The 19,183-nt window shown below is 33.4% G+C and overlaps 1 protein-coding gene across 1 annotated transcript; it reads left to right on the plus strand.

The window, feature by feature from the left end:
- The first annotated feature begins 1,252 nt into the window (after positions 1 to 1,252).
- On the plus strand, positions 1,253 to 16,559 carry ABHD10 (abhydrolase domain containing 10, depalmitoylase). Its single transcript, XM_074301164.1, has 5 exons — positions 1,253 to 1,437; positions 3,958 to 4,141; positions 12,127 to 12,238; positions 12,788 to 12,925; positions 15,513 to 16,559. Exons 1-5 carry the CDS (start codon positions 1,305 to 1,307, stop codon positions 15,852 to 15,854), a joined length of 909 nt encoding a protein of 302 aa, XP_074157265.1. The 5' UTR covers positions 1,253 to 1,304; the 3' UTR covers positions 15,855 to 16,559.
- The last annotated feature ends 2,624 nt before the right edge of the window (positions 16,560 to 19,183 follow it).

The raw sequence follows: 19,183 nt of genomic DNA on the forward strand, positions 1-19,183 counted from the left end.
TAGCTGTATCTATGTAGCCACACCCACAAGCATGTGTGTGTGTGTGTGTGTGTGTGTGTGTGTGTGTGTGTAAGTGTGTACACAGATGAATCGTATCTCATTGTTGTGGAAGTTCCTCCCAACAACACAAAATGCCGCCGTTCCTCCTTAATCTACAATGCTCTTATGCATGTTCTCCAACGTTCTGAAGTCCTTTCTTGTTTCCTCCTGACACTGTGAGGGTACCAGCAGAGCACTGTGGTCATTGTTTTTTGTTGTTTTTTTTTTCTTTCTGAGGCTGGGGTTAAGTGACTTGCCCAGGGTCACACAGCCAGGAAGTGTTAAGTGTCTGAGGCCATATTTGAACTCGGGTCCTCCTGAATTCAAGGTTGGTGCTCTATCCCCTGCGCCACCTAGCTGCCCCGCACTGTGGTCATTGTTAAACAAAAATACTGAGTTTTACGTGTTGTCCGCTGGCTTTCGTGTTCTTTTCACAAACTTTAATTTTTTATTTAACTTTAAAAAAGAAATTGTCAAATTTATGGTATTAAGGACAAGATATGTAGATATTATACAATATTATACATGTGTTCTATGCATCTCTAACTTTCTAAACTTGTCAGATGCTGACCGTCACATGTCATTCGCAACTTCTGCAAAACTCCCCCCAAATTCCCATTTAATTTCTCACAACTACCTTCAGTATACTGAAACCGTGGTGGGGAAAACCTGATGTGAAATAGATAACTGAGGGAAAAGACAAGAGGGTCCTGGGAGACGCCGGCGGTTACCAGAAATGACCCAGCTGAACGCGGGCAGTGAAAGAACTAGCAGACACAAGGTCCCGGATGGAGTATCAGGAGGAAGAAGATGGTCACCAGTGTAAAAGACTATAAAGAGGTCAAAAGAGAGAAGAACGGAGAAAAGGCCGTTACATTTGTCAATAGGGTTCACTAGTCATTTTAGAATTTGGTTGACAGGTTAAGCACTTTGATTTGATCAAATGAGATGTTTGTAAAATACTTAGCACAGTGTGTGCCAAATTTGAAAGTAACTAGGTTGGTGCTTAAAGCGGAGAACACGCGGGAGGACACGGAGTAGCCCAGGGCCACACAACCAACACAAATTGAACTTGAATTTAGGAAGTTCGGCTGGGAGGTTCCTCCGGGTGGGGGAGGAGCGGAGCGCTCCGCCCAGCCCGGGAACTCGGGGAGCGCTGACCGAAGCGTAAGAGCAACTACGAGGGCCCCCGCCCCCACCTCAAGCCCGCTACGTGAGAGCAAAGGGCGCAGGCGCGAAGGGGAAGCAGGCGGGCTGCCGGGAAGATGGCGGGAGCCGGCGTGCTGGTTTCTGCCGCAGCCTCGGTGCGGCCGAAGAGCTGGGACTGGGCTACCATCACCTTCGGCCTCGCCGCGCTGCTCTCTCGAAGGATCGAGAGAACGCCCCGGAGGCTCCCAGGTCAGTATCCGGAGAAGCGGTGGCTGCCGTGCTCTTTCTGGGCCTCCTTTGCCGCCCTCGATGCTCCCTCCCCTCCCCCTTCCCTCCTACTTCGCTTCCTCCTCCTGCTTCCTTTCCCCTTTCCCTTCCTCATCCATCTCTTCCCTTTTTTTTCTCCTTCCCCCCTCCCGCCCTGCCTTCATTTCTGGAGTCCCACCTTAGTGTCCATTGAAATTTAAATCCCCAATACCATCCCATACTCAGACATTCCCTAATCCTGTTTTCCGCGCCACAGCTTTCAAATGTTTTTCCTTAAATTTGTCGCAAGGATCGGGGGGTTTGGGGAGGTACGGAGTCCTGGTCCCGATTGTTGTGAAATTGCGAAGCGTGTGTTGTTTCCTTATGTTCTGCTCGCAAGGTTATTCACTTTAAGTTTTATTCAGTTATTTTTACTTTAAGTTTTATTCAGGTTATTCACTTTGAACCTCTGCTGTTCGCACCAGTTCATAGCCAGGGGTCTGAACGTGTCTTAATTTTTTTTTTTTTTAACATCAAGCACAGTCTTGGATATTTTAGAAGATTTTTTTTTTTAAGTTTTCCAAATGTAAGCTTTTTTTGTTAAAATGAAGAAATGTTGACATCTTAGCAATCAAGACGTGTTAGCAATAATTTGAAATACTTTCCCCAACGTACAAATTTTTATATTAAAAGTGATAAATTGGTCAGTACATCTGGATTTACATCTTCCTCTTCATTCCGAGGAATCTCAAATCCGTGGATACGGGACATTCAGGCATCACAATCTGTTAGACACTTTTCCTAATGTTTTTAGTAGTTAGCACTCTCTTGCTCTTAAAGTTATTCTCTATTGCTTTGTTTACTTGTATACATGTTGTTTTTCCCCTAATCAGAATGTAAGCGTCTGAGCCAGCATGGTTTAAAGGGGGATGGGTATTTTCTAGGACTTATATATATATATATATATATACCTTGCCTGTTCTTTTTTTTTTTTAATAGTTCTAGGACTCATATATATATATATATATATATATATATATATATATATATACCTTGCCTGTTCTTTTTTTTTTTAATAGTTTTTATTTACCAGATATGTGCATGGGTAATTTTACAGCAATTGCCTGTTCTTAAAAACACTTAATAAATGTTTTTTGAATTAAATGGACTGTGTAAATCTTTTTTTTTTAATTTTGTGAATGGTATAGAAAGAATTGTTTAATGTATAAAAGATTACCTACATTGTTTGTAAATTGTAGGTAAAGATAAGTTTTTAATCTTGTCAGAAATTTTACTGACATTCATTCAACAAAAGTTCTTTTGTGTCTGAGTACTGAATTAAGATCATAGATATGAATAGAAAAGAAAGAGAAAATATAGGCCACGTGCTGAAAACTTACAGTGGAGTTGATTTCCCAATCTATGTTTTTAGTCTTGACATCATTTATCATTCCTGAGGTCCACAAGCACATTTCCAGTAAATCTACAAGAGAAAGAAACTTGGATTCACAGGATTTGGGTTCAAAATCTGCCTCTGATGTTTACTGTTTTTGTGTTCTTAGGCAAGTATTTTAACTTCTCCGGGTATCAGTTTCCTCATACGTAAAACTCGGAAATTGAACTAGATGACCTCTAAGGGCTCTTTGCACTCTCTAGATTTGTGAGCTTAACAGTTTCTATCTTTATGTCCTTACTGTAGCTCAAATTCATCATGTCTAAAACTGAAGTAATTTCTCTCCCAAATTTCTTTTTTTCCCTCTTTCTGTTAATAACACATCCTCATCTGGGCTTGAAAATTTGTTGTTGTTCAGTTGTTTTCAGTGACGTCTGACTCCATGATTCCTGTTGAGGTTTTCTTGGCAAAGACACTGGCATGAGTTGCCATTTCCTTGGCCAGCATGTTTTACACTTGAAGAAACTGAGGCAAACAGCATTAAGTAACTTTCTTTTGGTCAGTCAGAATTTGAGACCATATTTGAACTCATGAATCTTCCTGACTTCCGGCTTTGATCCCTATATGCTACAACACCTAGCCATTAACCTTGATTTTTCTCTTCCATATTCTTTATATCTAGTAAGTTATCAAGCCCTTTTGACTAGAAACAATAAATTTTACACTCCAATTTGGTTCTTTATGCTGTCTTTGCCTTTCACCTATTAACCAATTGTAATACTTTTTATGTAATATTACCAAATTAATGTGTAGCTTTGATCAATAAACTACCCATTAATTTAACAATACTCCTTGCTCAGAATCCTTAATTGATTCCCATTTACTCAGTAGATAACATATAAATTATGTAGGTTAACATTAGGTTCTCTACATTCTGGTTCTTTTCAAATATATTTCTCATAACCCTCATATTATTCTAAAGTCAAAATGAACTAATTGATGTTTCCTGAATGTATGATACAAAACAGAAGTTATGTTTGTTAATTTTGAAGATATTTTGAGGCATTCTTAGTAAAGTGTGTCTGTACAAAGTAAAATTTGATATTTCAATGTGTTTTTGCTTTTTTTAGTTTGCAGATGGAGGACAAATCTTTCTTACCTTAATCGACCAGACCTTCCAAATCTGGCATATAAGAAGCTAAAAGGCAAAACCCCAGGCATTATTTTCATCCCAGGCTATCTTTCTAATATGAATGGGACAAAAGCAATGGCAATAGAAGAATTTTGCAAATCTCTAGGTCATGCCTATATAAGGTAGGAAACATTTCAGAAAGAACATTGCTGTTATATAAGATAATGATAGCTATTTGGTTAGAGCTAACCAGAATAAGATACAGCCAGTGTTTTTATTTTGTTATTATAATAATAACGATAATTTTCATATTATAGATTTAGGATGTAGTGATTTTACGTTAATTTTAATCCTGCCAATTTAGAATTCCTAAAAATTTGGGTAGATTGTGATAAATATAATAAAAAATATTTTTCAGTTAACCAAAACCCACCATCCTTTGTTTTCTCCCTTCCATTGAAAAAGAAAGAAAAATGAAACTTCCTATATTGGCCCTGTCCAAAAAAAAAAAAAGGGTCACAATTTTCACTGAGTCCACCCCTCTGATAGAAGGTGGATAGCATGTTTAATAATGATTCCTTTGAAGTCATGGTTAGTTACTGTATTGATCAGAGTTCTTAAGGTCTTTCAAAATTGATTATCTTCAAGTTAAGGCCATTATCTTTTCCTCATTTCCCACCTCCAAACCTTAGCTGACACAACTCCCCAGGCTTTGAATAGACTCTTTGTCTTACTATACTCAAATTCCTTCCTAATACCCTAGATCTCTTCCCAGTATCTATTTCCTGAAGTTGTTCTTCCTACCCTTCAAGGCTAATTTAAGGGCTATATTCTTATATCTTTTCCATTCAGTTATAAACTATTTAAGGACAGGGTCTATGGAATTTCACATATTTACTTACATTTTTGTTAATACATAGTAGTATTCCCCAACTGAACTACTTGGATGAATGGGTTGATTATTTAGAAAGCCAATGAAAAATACATTTACATTAAGTAAATGTATTAAAAAAAAAAATACCCTGGAGTAAAAGTATCCTAGACTAAAAATAGTAAATGGTGCTTCTAAAGGGTTTAATAAGTTTATTCTCCAGTAAATTAAACATTTCTTTTCTATTATTAACTTAGATGGTGCAATGTTCTTTTAAAAACTTTATTCTAAGAAGTTACAAAATTGTGCATGGACTTTGACCCATTACTAGGTCTATACCTCAGAGATTTAAAAAAAAAGGAGGGGGGAACTGATATTTACAAAAAATATTTATATAATTTTTCATAATAGCAAAGAATTCGAAATTCTTGGGCATCAGGAGATGTTTAACAACTGGGAAATGCTGAATAAGTTATGATATATGAATGTAATGAAATACTATTGTGCTACAAGAAATTATGAAAGGATAGTTTCAGAGGAACCTGGGAAGATTTATGTGAATGATAACAAACTGAAGTGAACAAAACCAGAAGAACAATTTGTACAAAAGATAGTAGCAAGAGAAAGGTGGTTGCTACCAAACTGGGCTTTTAAAGCTAGTGTCAGGAATTTATCCTTTGTATGATAGGCATTGGACAACCATTGAAGATTTTGGAATGTAAGAATGGCATTATCAGATAGCAGTGCATTAGGAAGATTTTTTTTTTAAAGACAGAATCCTGATGATTGGACTGAAAAAGAAATGGACTGGCAACAAGAAGATAGCTAGGATATTGTAATAACTTGCATGAAAAAATGAGAACCTGAACTGTGATGATTTCAATAGAACTCGAGAGGATGTGGATATAACAGAGTTTCAGGTAAAATTAGAAGGATTTAAGCAAACAGTTATTAGACACCTACTATGTTCCAGGCATTTGGTTAAATATTGGGAATATAAAGCAAGAAAAAAAAATTCCTGCCATCAAGGAGGCAGTGTTTGGGGAAAATGTGCATATGGGGGTAGAGAGCATTGCCTGAGCTTACAAACCTGAGTAATTGTGAAAATGGCGACATTATGAGTACTTAAGTTTTGCATATGTTTCATTTAAATATCTCTAATGCAGTGCAGATAGTTGGAAATAGAGAAAGTGCTGAGGAGAGATAGGGAAAATATACAGATTTGAATTATCTGTGTAGAAGTGGTAATTGAAACCAGAAGAATGAGTGAGATCACACTAAGAAAGAATGGTTACATTTAATGATCTTTCATTTTGGCACTGTTTTAGCTAAGTAATTTAGTGATTGTGCAGGCATCAGAGTTATTCACATATTAAAGAAATAATAATCCAAAGCCTTCTATGCTAGAAATTTCATGGGGGTAAATTTTAACATTCACATAAAACATTTTGGAAAAAATTACATTTTGTCTGACACAGATAATTGCATATATATATATATATGTATATACACATACATATATATGTGGATGTGTTATATATAGATATATACTTGTGTATATGTATATGGCAGACATGTAACCTTCAGAATTTTTCATTATATTTGGTTGTTTTGAGAATCAGAACAAATTATTGTAGAAACTAATTAAATTGAGAATTATATTAATCCGATTTCTTTTTAAAACTAACCTAAAAAATGTTATATTTCTGATTTTTGTAAATCAACTATTTTAAAATATATTTTCAAAACCCTGTGCTCTTACTGAGTATTCATGTAGTGCTAAAATTATAAAACATATAATTATGAAACATAGTGTGTGTGTGTGAAAAACTTACATTACAAATGAAAGTAGTAGTAAGAAGGCTCAATCTGCAGTCAGATGACCTAGTTTCAAATCCTGGCTCTGATGCGTACTGGCTATTTGACCTTGGGCAAGCTACTTTTCATCTCTGGCCATCAGTAATCTAATTTATAAAATGATAAGTGCTACAAGAGAAATTATAAAGAAGATATAAAAGGAAGGACACTCATTTAAGAAGACACCTGAGTTTTTATGTATAACTTTACCACTAAGTAGTTATGTGATCTCTGGCAAAATTATGTAACTTTTCTGGACCTCAGAATTCCCACAACCCTGAAAATCAGGTAGGGGAAGTTGGATATACTGTATGATCCAGAAAATCCCTTCTACTTCTTAGATTGTGTGATTCTAGCATTGTTGAGTAGGCTAGAGTAAATGCTCAGTTATTACAAAGAATAGCAGAGAACTGAGGAATGAAATCATAACGAGATTTTATAGAAGAATCCTAATGGAGAGATTTTAAAGAGTGAATCAGATTTGAATAAGTTGTGAGTGAAAGGGTAAAGCAATAGAAGCAAAAGGGGCAAGGATGTCAAATTTATTTCTTGACTTAATCTTTTGTCATTATATCTGTGGTTAGAATAGCACTGAGTCAAAAGTGCTATTTCTACAGTGCTGTTATTTTAAGTTCTGAATATATATGTTGACTAATATTAACATATAGGACAATATAAAATATAATCGTTGGCAAAGAAAAAGCTATAAAGCTTGTGATATTTGAATTATATACATTTTTATAATTACTTTTTGTTCATTTATCTCTTATGTTTCTCATTCCAATATGCAATTCAATATGCAAAAGTGTACAAATGATTTTCATTGTGAATTAACCTGCTTTTTAAAAAATAAATTGCTGGTGGCTTTTATTTATCAGAATTATGTCTTGGAATCTACTCCCCACTAACCTCCAAAAGTTAAACAACAGTATAGTAACTATGTCTATAACATGAAGAGTGCTGTCCCTAATCCCCATCTTCTCTACTGAAAAAAAGGAAAGATGTATCACTCTCTTTTCTCTTGAACTATTTTTGGGTTTCCATTTCTCAGAGGCTTAGCTTCTCTTGAGTGATCTTTTCTGATACATCATATTATACTTTGTTTCCTTTGTTACTAGACCTAACACTAGAAGGGACCTCAGAAGTTTCTAATCCAACTCTTTCATTTTTCAGTTAAGGTAACTGAGGTCCAAAGAGACATCGTCAAGAAGACATTGCTCAAGATGATACAAGTAATGTGTCAAAAGTAGATTTTTAATTCAGATAATTTGACTCAAAAACCAGTTTCCTTTCTACTAAATCATACATGTTTTTCCTGGTTTCTCTGCATCCCTCATATTTGTCATTTCTTGTTACATAATAATATTTTTTTGTTAGATTAATAATATATCACAGTTTGTTTAGCCATTCCCAAATAGTTGAGCAGCCACTTCATGACCACTTGTTTGCCACTATTAAAAAAAAATGATGTTTTGCATATTTTGATGTAGATTGGGCTTTAAATTTCCTCTTCCCCCCCCCCCCCCATCATTGAGATTAGTGGATTAAAAGATGTGAACAGTTGAATCACTTTTCTTCCATAGTTCTGAATTGATAACTAATTTGCAACTCTACCAACAGTGTATTACTTTTCCTATTTTCTTCTAACCCCTTCAGCATTGATTATTTCTGAATTTTATTAGCTTTTCTAATTTTATGATTAAAGTGAAACATCAGAGATCTTTTTAATATATGTTTATCTTAGCATTAATGATGCTAACATATATTCATTTGATTATTTAAAGTTTTGAAAACTGGTTACATTCTTTTAAGACATAGATATCAAGCTCTTTATAAAGAATAACATAATGTAAGTTGTTTTTCCTCAATACTACAGTTTCTCCTTTCAGAACTCATTTGTTCATGGAAAAGCTTTTTAAATCTTATGTAAATGTTAATTAGTTATAATCATTTTGGTAGCCTCTGAAGTCCCTTTTTCTTAGACATTGGTGTTACTGTAGACATGTCAACTCACGTATTTTACAACTATGTCCAACTCATAATACAGCTATGTCCGACTCATAATGTCGTTCTAAGAAGAAGAATTTTTTTGTTTTTCTTGTTTGGTTTTTTTTCTCCTGGATAATGAGAACAAATCTATTAAAGGTTATTTTGATACTGGGAATACAAAAGAAGTGAGGGAATCTTTGCCCTTGAGAGAAGTCTACGTTGATCTTTTTTTCAACAGTAACAAAAATGGTCTGTTACGTTGTCCTAAAGAATATGCCATTGTATCTACTTGACCTTTCAGAAGAAAGCTTTCTTTTGCTCATCTACCCCTTTCAGGAATTTTTGCTAGAAAACAAGTCAGAATAATTCTTGGTTAGGCATATATTCCAACACTGTTTCACCCATTCATAAAAATGACCCCAAATAATTCTAAAAAAGCCAAATTATGATATGTTCACATATATTGTATTTAAGATATACTTTAACATGTTTAACATGTATGAGACTGCCTGCCATCTAGGGAGGGGTGGAAGGAAGGAAGGGAAAAGTTGGAACAGAAGTGATTGCAAGGGTTAATGTTGAAAAATTACCCATGCATATGTTCTGTCAATAAAAACCTATAATTAAAAAAAGCCAAATTATGTTCATTGTGTTTTACTTTCTAGGTCAAATAGATAATGAGAAGTTTTGTAATTCAATTAAAAGATTTCTGCTATTAAAAGACTGATTCATTTTTAAAAAACCATTCATTTAGAATACTTCATTTTTTTACTTTTTTGAGACAAATTATATCTTTAGAATAAGCAGTCAAAAGTTGATAATTGTTCAGGTTATGCATAACGTTTTTGGTCCTCTTCTGTCATTACTATACATTAAAAGATTCTAATCACAAACTTCAAGATTCCTGTCCTGCCTACTTGATATTTTTCTATTTTGAATTGCCTTACACCTTTATTCTTTTTTTTACACCAATATATAACCCTAGTGTCATTGAAAACCATAAGATTGAAGTCCTTTGTAAAGATTCTATTAAAACAATCTAGTTTTGAACATTTCTATGATTTTAGTAATCCTATAGTTTGGTTCTTTATGTTTGTATGTGTTTTTCCTAGGGTTCCATGGTTATTCAGTCCCCAATTTATACATTTGTGTAGCAATTAAGAGATTTTTATCACCTCCACTCAGGATGCTGTCTGCACCAGAATCAGACCTTGCTTCGTAGGATAAGTTCTCCAAAAGAGAGGAATATGATGTTGACCTATTTGACTATTAAACAACCTAGTCTTCAAGATCTTTGGTACAAATAGTTAGAAATTGGACTATTATTGTATAAATTGGTTATATTTTCATATTGTTTCCCAATTAAATAATAAATTAAGATAAGCAGTGTTAGCTATTCCCCCCAAGTAGTATATTGTATTTTGCTCACAATGGATAGTCCATAAAAAGAATGAACAATCCTAGAAAACAATGTAGCAAAATGGAAAATAGCCAATACTGTCCTTAAAAACTTGTTTATAATGCCAAGGGAAGGTAAACTCTTGATTATCCCCTGTAATTTTTTTAATTTTAGGCTTTCTTCTCAATGATGTTCAAACATCTTGGGCCTTTTCCCTTCTACCTAATCATTTTATATAACTCAAGGAATGTAAGGTAATTTATAAACAACTCCTTTATCTGACTTGGTAAGGAGTTTTGTGTAAGTAAATTTTCAGATTAATTACCCTTCAGATGACCAAAATTCAATTCAGACATTTTGATGGGAATCTAAAATACTTAACTATTTTTAAACGCAAAACACTGAACATAATTTAACACTTTTTTATGACTTAGATCTTTTGCCTAATTATTAGGAATCAGGTGTTTTCTTGCTGCTATATTTTATCTGGCTTATACTGTTTTACCCAGACTGATTGCTCCCAGCACCAATGCTCTAGTATTAATAATGACTTTAATAGGTTAATATATGGAAAGCAATTTGCACGTAAATTTATAGATAATTTATATATAAAATTATATAGCTTAAACTATCCTCTCAGTTTTTCCTCAGCTCTACTTAAAAAAGCTTTTCTATCCAACTGTAAGGATGGTAAGGTAGCATTTTGACTCCTGGAAAATATTATTTCTCTCATTTATATTTAATAACTTATTCCTCAATTGTTATTAAACATAAATAGAACACTTTATATTCTTAGTTCATATTATATATGCATATTACTACAAACATATGATCTCTTTTTACTTTTAGGTCCCTATTTTCCCCATACATATACCTCTAGTCATTTAAGGACTGGGTTCTACATAACCTAGTAACTGTCCATGAATAGCTAGAGCCCAAAAAATGACTAAAGTTTCCAGCCTCTGTTTCTAGGAGCCAGGTGGTGCCATTTAAAGAAACAGATTTTGGAAGAAGATGTTGAATTTGGGTTTAGCTTTAATGACCTTCACTTAATTTAAAGGCAATAAGGAGAGGACTCACTTTCAATAAAGAACTGGTGGGAAAGCAAAGACCCTAAAAGAGATTTAATGTAAGTTTTGCTTTATGGAATTTAATGAATTTTATTTCATAAACTATATCAAAAAAACTTGGTTTTTTTGGTGATAAACTTCTGTTGGAATGAGATTCTTATTTTATATTCCAAGTATTGTTCAAGCAAGTAAACCAAAATTCCTTATTTCTGTTTTTAGAAATAAATGAATAATTTTTTTTTTTTCTTCAGCAGCACATATGCTAAGATAGGAATGAATGGATGCCAGCACCTACTTCTTTCTATGTTTTTAGTCTATAGGAAGACAGAAACATATATATTGATATATATATATATACACACACATATATTCATACACACAGCTCATGTAGATGAATTCAACAAGAAATTCACAAATAAGAAAATCAGTAAACCTTTTTCTCTTTCGGAAAATAAATAAATAATAGTTCTTAAGGCTCCAGGCACCTCTACCACACCTCCAAAATAATTGCATTTGAGAGTTTTATTATTTTTTATTATTATTTGTCCATATTGTATGGGAATTAGAATGATCTACAACTTATGGGGAATCTTAAGAATGCCTAGTTTTTACATATTTAAACAATGTCAATATATTATTTAAACATTTTATATACCTTTGGTTTACAGAACTCAATATCTTGTCAGATGTTTGTGGGAGAAAAAGTTCTGGCCCTTTTCCCTATATTTTATATCTGTTTAGGTTGCCTATTTTGAAAAGAAAAGACAACCTGATTTGACCATTGTAAAGATAAGTACTTTACAAAATATCACTTTATTTTGTTTAGGTCGAAATTTATTTTTTAAAACATCTCAAACTTGCATTATAGAATATGAAGGGGAAAGAATATTATCTGTGCTTTTTGGTAATCAAGGTAATAAATTCTCTTTACACATTTTGTTATTTTAGAGGTTTGATTTTAAACATTTTCTTATTTTACAGATTTGATTATGCAGGATGTGGAAATTCAGGTGGCAATTTTGAAGAATGTACATTGGGGAAATGGAGAAAAGATGTTCTCTCTATTATTGATGATGTAGCAGAAGGACCTCAGGTTATTTTATGTGATTAAGTGTTGACATCAGATATAAGTTAGATTCTGTTATATGCTTTAAAAGGGGAAGAGACAAAAGACAAAATTTTGCAACTTGACTTAAAAAAATTATTGCTACAGTTTTCTTTCTCTGATTAATTATTTAAATTTTTTCCATATAGTAATTCTTTATATTGTAGTAATAATAGCTCATGTTTACATAATTTTTTTCAGCTTTATAAATCACTCTTCACATATTAACTTATTTGAACCTTACATTAGCTTTTTGATACTACTAATATTGTTATTTTAGATTTACACATTAGGGAACTGAAGTTCAGAGAAACTGAGTGTGATGATTGCAGTGAATAAATGTTGAAGTCATGTTCTAGCACCCAATCCTAATTTATCTTCCTGATTTTCAACCACTTATGGAGAGTTAATTCTTCAACTATACATCCTCCCAATATATCAGTGGCCCATAGTTTAGAATCAGAAACAATCATTATGTAAAGTATTAATTTTGTGGATTTCAGTGCCCTATTTTAAAATAAATATTTTTATTTCTAGATTTTGGTTGGATCTAGCTTGGGTGGCTGGCTAATGCTTCATGCTGCAATTGCACGCCCAGTGAAAGTAGCGGCTCTCATTGGCATAGCTACAGCAGCAGATAGTGTGGTAGCAAAATTTAATCAACTTTCTGTTGAGGTAAGTAGAGAAAGAGAGAGAGAGAGAGACTGTGTGTGTGTGTGTGTGTGTGTAAAGAAAGAGGGGGAGGGGCCTCTAAAACATGCTTATTAAAGTGTTATGACTTTTATACATATTTTTAAGGCCCTTTCTTGCCTTCTCATGAATAGTCCTTTAATTATTGCAGTCTTTTACTTAAAGGTTCACTTCATTTTCCTTTCTTATTTCTACAAAGCCTTTCTACTAGATTTTTGTCTTGAGCCATTCATGGCCACTTTCTCAAATTGCTTCCATAGTATGTGTCTTTCTTTACTAATCACATTACTTTATTTTGCCCATTACTTTTGTGATCTTTTGCACCTGTCCATTTTTGTTCTTTTGATTTCACCCTTGCTTGTTGCTTAAACATTCTGATTTGGTTTGTTTTTTCCAGTTCTTTTTTTTTTATGTTTTATGATGCTAAATTGGTTTAGTTTAGTACTTACACAAATTTGTGGCAGAGATAAAGTGTCTGAAAGAACAGAAGTTGATAAATCTATCATACATTTTTCTAAGACATCTGTTTGAGGGCACTACAAGCTACAGTAATAAAAACAAAATGGGAATTAGAGGTCTACATAATTTTACAACTCTGAGCCAGGCAAATGAAAATTTCTGCCCTAAATGTCAGGTTACAAGTGACAACACTTTCCTTTTAGGCCAAGGGTCAGCAACCTTAGTTGTATTTAGATATATTACTATTATATTATATCAGAAGATTCAGAGAATGAAAGATGGAGAAAGAAAAGAAAAATATGAAAGTGGTATCATAAGTATTTTCCACAGGTCTCATGCCATTACCTTATTAGTGCTTATTTTCTCTTCAGTTAGATGACTACATCAATTATGACCACAACTTTTTTGAAACCAAATTTCTCACTTCCCATTTCAACTAATTCTAAACTTCTCTCTGTACCCTCCCTCTTAAATGTTTCTTAAGAAATTTTGCATGATTTTAATTTATACATGAGAGACTCCTTCTTGGGGGACAACTTTTAAGTATTTCATTTTACTGAATTGAATTTTTTTTGATAGTCATTTAGGAAGTATTTAAGGACCTATTAAGTGCTAAGCTGTGCACTAGACACTGATAATTAGCAAATAATAAACATTGGGTAACTACAAAAATGTGATCTATTGTACAACTAGGCTTCTTAAACTTTTTCCACTAGCAATCCCTTTTTGCCCGAGAAATTTTTATGTGATCCCATTAATTTAAAACAATTTTGGCATAATTTACCATTTATTAAAGATGAGAGCAAACTGGCATATTAATGAGATGCATATATGTATTTATCTTTAAATAAAAATTAAATTTTGGCAGAATATTTCTTTTTATCATTGCCAAATTTTTTATGACCCCCCCCCTCACATTCAGTTATGTAGGTTATGATTAACAGTTTAAGAAACTTTGTTGTAGAGAATAATATTTGAAAGCCTGCCTCTTCCCTTCTGATATTTTTGTCTATAATACTTGAAGTCATCATATATTTTAATGATTTTCTAACGGTGAGAAATTAGGCTTATTGATTAATATTTATTTCCTCTAATATTAATATTTGGGTATGGATTTTCCCATTATTTAATTTAAATGATTCCTTTTTAAAATATCTTTTAAAATGCTTAGAATTAGGAAAAGTAGAAGCCATAGTAGTAATTTCAACTTGAGATTTAATACATTGATCAAAATGACATAAGTATCTAAGTTGTATTTTCATAGTACCAGCCTGCAATATATTAGGTATTTAATAAGAGAATCAATAAAGCATTTATAAAGTGCTTACTATTTATGCAGCACTGTGCTGAGCTCTAGAGATACAAATTGAAAAACAAGGAACTCATTCTAATGAGGGAGACAACAGATATTGAAGGTATCAGCTGCAGATCAGATGAAAAAGTCCCACCATCTTCAGAGGGAAATAACAAAGCAAATGTCAACTTTTCCATTAATATAATTTCCACTAATAAATCATCAGCTTCTAAAGTTGAACTCTTTGATGGTATCATAGACTTTTTTGTGGGTTCTCAGAAGGTTGTAACAGGGTTGTAGCACCTGTTGTAGGAGCAGTGACAATACTGGGTATTTTCCTAGGATGGTAGCTCAAGTCATTGGGCTGGAAGCAATACTATTCCCAATGCTCTTGGGCTCATCCTGCCTTGTATTGTAACTATTTGTGTGTGTGCATATGTGTGTGTGTGTGTGTGTGTGTGTGTGTGTGTGTGTGTGTGTGTGTGTGTGTGTATCTTATTCCTCTACTCAAGTATCTCTTCCTTGAGGTTGGGAAACTTAATTCATTCTTTATATCGCTTATGCATATTGAAAAATATGTATTTTGAAATTAAGCTGATTTTTTTCCCCTGAATTTTTCAATGTATATAGCTGCTACTAGTTTGAGATTTCCTTCTTTCTTTTTTTCTTAAATTAGGATCCAACAACAAAATACTTGAATTTGAAATACTAAAATGGTGATATTTTAGTTGTGTTTTCTCTTTTCTCAGTTTTTGCATTTTGTTAACAATGAGATATAAACATAAGTGCATATTTTAAAGTCCTGACTTTTCCCAACAGGCAAAAAAAGATATAGAAGTGAAAGGTGTATGGAAGGTGCCAACAAAATACAGTGATGATGGATTTTATGTCTTTCACTACAGTTTCATTAAAGAGGCAAAACTCCACTGCTTATTACATGGCCCTATCCCTGTGATGTGCCCTGTAAGATTGCTACATGGCATGAAGGATGATGTCATTCCATGGCAAACCTCCATGCACGTTGCTAACCGTGTAATCAGCACAGATGTAGATGTCATCCTTCGTAAAAATAGTGATCATCGAATGAAGGAGAAGGATGACATCAAACTTCTTGTGTACACCATTGATGATTTAATTGATAAGATTAGCACCTCAAATTGAATTTATGGTGGCACAAATACATACTTTATTTTGTGGTTGATCAAAATCCTCCATATTGTAAATACACTGAGACTTTTCTTAATGCTACATTTGCACAGATGGTAGATATTGTGAATAAAGTATAGTTACTTTTGGAAATCTTTCTCTTTCCTTCCATTCTAGTTTTTTTTTTTTTTTTTTTTTTCCCATTACAATGTTTCCTACACTGTTTTTTACCAAGAAATTGTGTTAACTGTGCCAACTGTTATATTTGGTTAGTGCTTCTTGAATTGTAAAATAAAGCATAGTTTTTCATTTAGGACCATTAAATATGAAGATTTGTGAAATAATTGTAATAGTTTTATGTTCAGGTATATAAATTCATAAAATATATCAGAATTGTTCAGTGAAATTAAAATTTGAAAAAGTCTGATAATAATAAAGTTCAAAATGTAAAAGATTGTGGCTTTTATGAAATATGTTATTGATAGATCCTATAAAATATTTTAAATTAAGTTTATCAGAAAATTACTCCCAAGTATCTTCATGTGAATTAAGCATTAAGTTTACAAATTTTGTTTTATTTAGAAATTATATTTAAACTTCAAAATTTCCAGGATCCATTATTTTACTCATGTGTGTACTTTTAGGCCAATGAAAATTGTAATCCTTCCATGCTTTCATGAATTCTTAAAATTAAAGAGTTCGGTATCTGAATAAACCTTATCACGTTTAATTTGGCCGATTTATTGCTGGACTGCAATGGGTGACTTTTCAGGCTTTCCTTTCAATGACATAGCCTTTAAGAATCCTTAGTCACTTCCACATTAACAAGTTTGTAAAGCTTGAAGGATAAGATTGTATCTTTTTGTCTTTGTCCCTTCTACCTTGTGCACAAGTACTTAATTAAGTGGTTGATGACTTGGAAGAAATGTCTTGCCATGTCACCAAGTGAAGCAAATGTAAAGTTACATTTATCCTGATTAAATTTTCAAGTCTTTGTTATGGGATTTAAAAAAATCTCATCTCAGATATACAGAATATAATAGGTTCATCATGTAACTAGGCAATAGCTCAGTAAGTAAAGGGTTAGGGGGAAGGGGAGGTTGGTAGAAGATTATAATAGATTGCAAATTCAGTTATTGAGGATAAGGGGGGGGGGAACAAGGTGGCAAAAAAAAAGCTAATGCTATTTTATATTTCATTAACAGAAGCAAAGGAATAAGACCCTGGTTCAAATCCAGCTTCAGACACTTGACACTTAGTAGCTGTGTTACCTCTGATTGCCTTGCAAAAGAAAAACTAAACAACAAAAAATTCACATTCCTCCATCCTATTTTTCCTCACTGCTTATCCTTCTCTCCCTTTCTTTTTTTCTTATCCCTCCTCATATATCTAATTTACTTCTGATCACTGTCTTAATCCATACCCATTTCTAGGGCCCCTCCCTTATCCTCTTCCCTTCCCCTTCTATTTCTTAAATCTACCTCTCTTCTAAGAATCCTTACCTTAACCTATCTCTTCACCTTCCTGTTTCTCTGTAAGTTAAGAAGACTTTTATTTACTCCTAGATACATGTCATTCTATCTAATCCAGTTCTTTTGAGAATTAAGTACTACCAACTCTCGACCCCCTTCTGTCCTGCACTGTAACAGTTTTTTTTTTCATTCACACATTTATACACGATAAATGTTCCGATTTACTGCTTTCTATCCATTTTTATTTTTTAAGAGAATCCCATAATACTCAACTCAACCTCAAGCCTTCCATCTATGTTCATTCTTTCAAACTACCCAGTAATGATAAAGAGTTACAGTTAATGATTTTCCCATACAAGATTTAGCCTTACTAAATCCTTCATGATTAGTCTTATCATTTGCCTTAGATTTCTCCTGTTTTTTGATATGTCAAATTTTTTGTTCAGCTCTGGTCTTTTCTTCAAGAATACCTAAAAGCTCTTTAATTCAGTAAATAGCCACTTTTCTTATGCAGGGTTATACTCAACTTTGCTAGGTAGGTTATTCTTCATTGTAAATCAAGTTCCTTTGCTCTTTAGAATATCATTTTCCATGCCTTTTGGTATTTTAAAGGAGAGGCTGCTAAACTTTGTGGTAGCCTGAAAGCTCCACCATATTTAAGTTGTTTCTAATTGCTTATAGTATTTTCTCTTTGATGTAGAATATTTAAAACTTTACTATACTGTTCCTGTGAGTTTTCATTGTGGCATCTTTCAGGTGGTGATCAGTGGAATTTTTCAATTTCTATTTTACCTTCTAGTTCTAAAATTTCAGGGCAATTTCCTTAATTTCTTTAAGCATAGTATCTAGAATCTTTTTGTTTAATCCTAACTTTCAAGTAATCCAACAATTTTTATATTTTTCTCCTCAATTTATCTTCTAGCTCAGTTGTTTTTGAAATGAAATATTTCATAATTCTTTCCTATCTTTTCTTTTGATTTTATTTTATTATATCTTGATGTTTTATTAAATCATTAGCTTCCCTTTGTCCAATTTTAATTTTCTTGTATAAGTTTTTGGATTTCTTGGATCTTGGCTGACTTTTCTTTTCATAACCCTCTTTATTTTCTTGCATTTTCCTTTCCTCAGTCACTCTTATTCGCTTTTTAAAGTCCTTCTTAATCTCTTCCAAGAACTTTGAGGGGCTTGTGACCATTTTACATTTTTCTTTGAAGCTTTAGAAGTAGCCATTTTCTCTTGTGTTGCCTGCTGAACCCAGAATCTTCCCTATCACTATAGTATCTACCTATGGTTGGATTCTTTTTCTTTTACTTGGTTTTTTTCTTTTTTTTTAGTTGACTATTTCTTGGCTATTAACTTTATGTTAGAGTTGGACTCTAGTCTCTAGATGTAGGGGATAATGTCTCTCACTTCAGTTTTATTTTGTGCTGTTTTCTGAGCTCTATCAGGGATCCTGACCTTTGGTACTCCTCTCTGCCCCTGATTTGAGACCAGGACTCCCAGCAAACTTACCACACTCTTACTACTTGTGGTCCATCTCATGGTTATAAGCTTCAGTTCACCCTTCTGCTCTGGAATTGAAACCAAGGATTTCAATCTTTTAAGTGACTACAGCCAGCTTGGCTCCTACCTGCAAACTCATCAGCATGTGCTCACTCTTTACTTGCAGCCTTAGCCCAGGACTATGTCTGGTCAGGGTACCATCCAGTGCCACCTAGCCAACAGATGACTTTACAAACTTCTCTGACCCTTCTTCAGGCCCCTACCCCATCCTTGGGCCAAAAGTTCTTGAAACTAAGGCTACCCCTTTACAGATCTTGTTTGTTGATTCAGAGCTATTTGCACTTCAGTCAGACCACACTGCTATACTGA

This window comes from Sminthopsis crassicaudata, chromosome 3 (assembly GCF_048593235.1).
Source record: "Sminthopsis crassicaudata isolate SCR6 chromosome 3, ASM4859323v1, whole genome shotgun sequence".
Classification (NCBI taxonomy): domain Eukaryota; kingdom Metazoa; phylum Chordata; class Mammalia; order Dasyuromorphia; family Dasyuridae; genus Sminthopsis; species Sminthopsis crassicaudata.

Coding starts and splice junctions, on each gene's coding strand:
- ABHD10 (XM_074301164.1), top strand. CDS start 1,305: ATGGCGGGAGCCGGCGTGCTGGTTTCTGCCGCAGCCTCGGTGCGGCCG. Junction 12,239..12,787: donor ATGTAGCAGAAGGACCTCAG/GTTATTTTATGT, acceptor TTTTATTTCTAG/ATTTTGGTTGGATCTAGCTT. Junction 12,926..15,512: donor TTAATCAACTTTCTGTTGAG/GTAAGTAGAGAA, acceptor TTTTCCCAACAG/GCAAAAAAAGATATAGAAGT.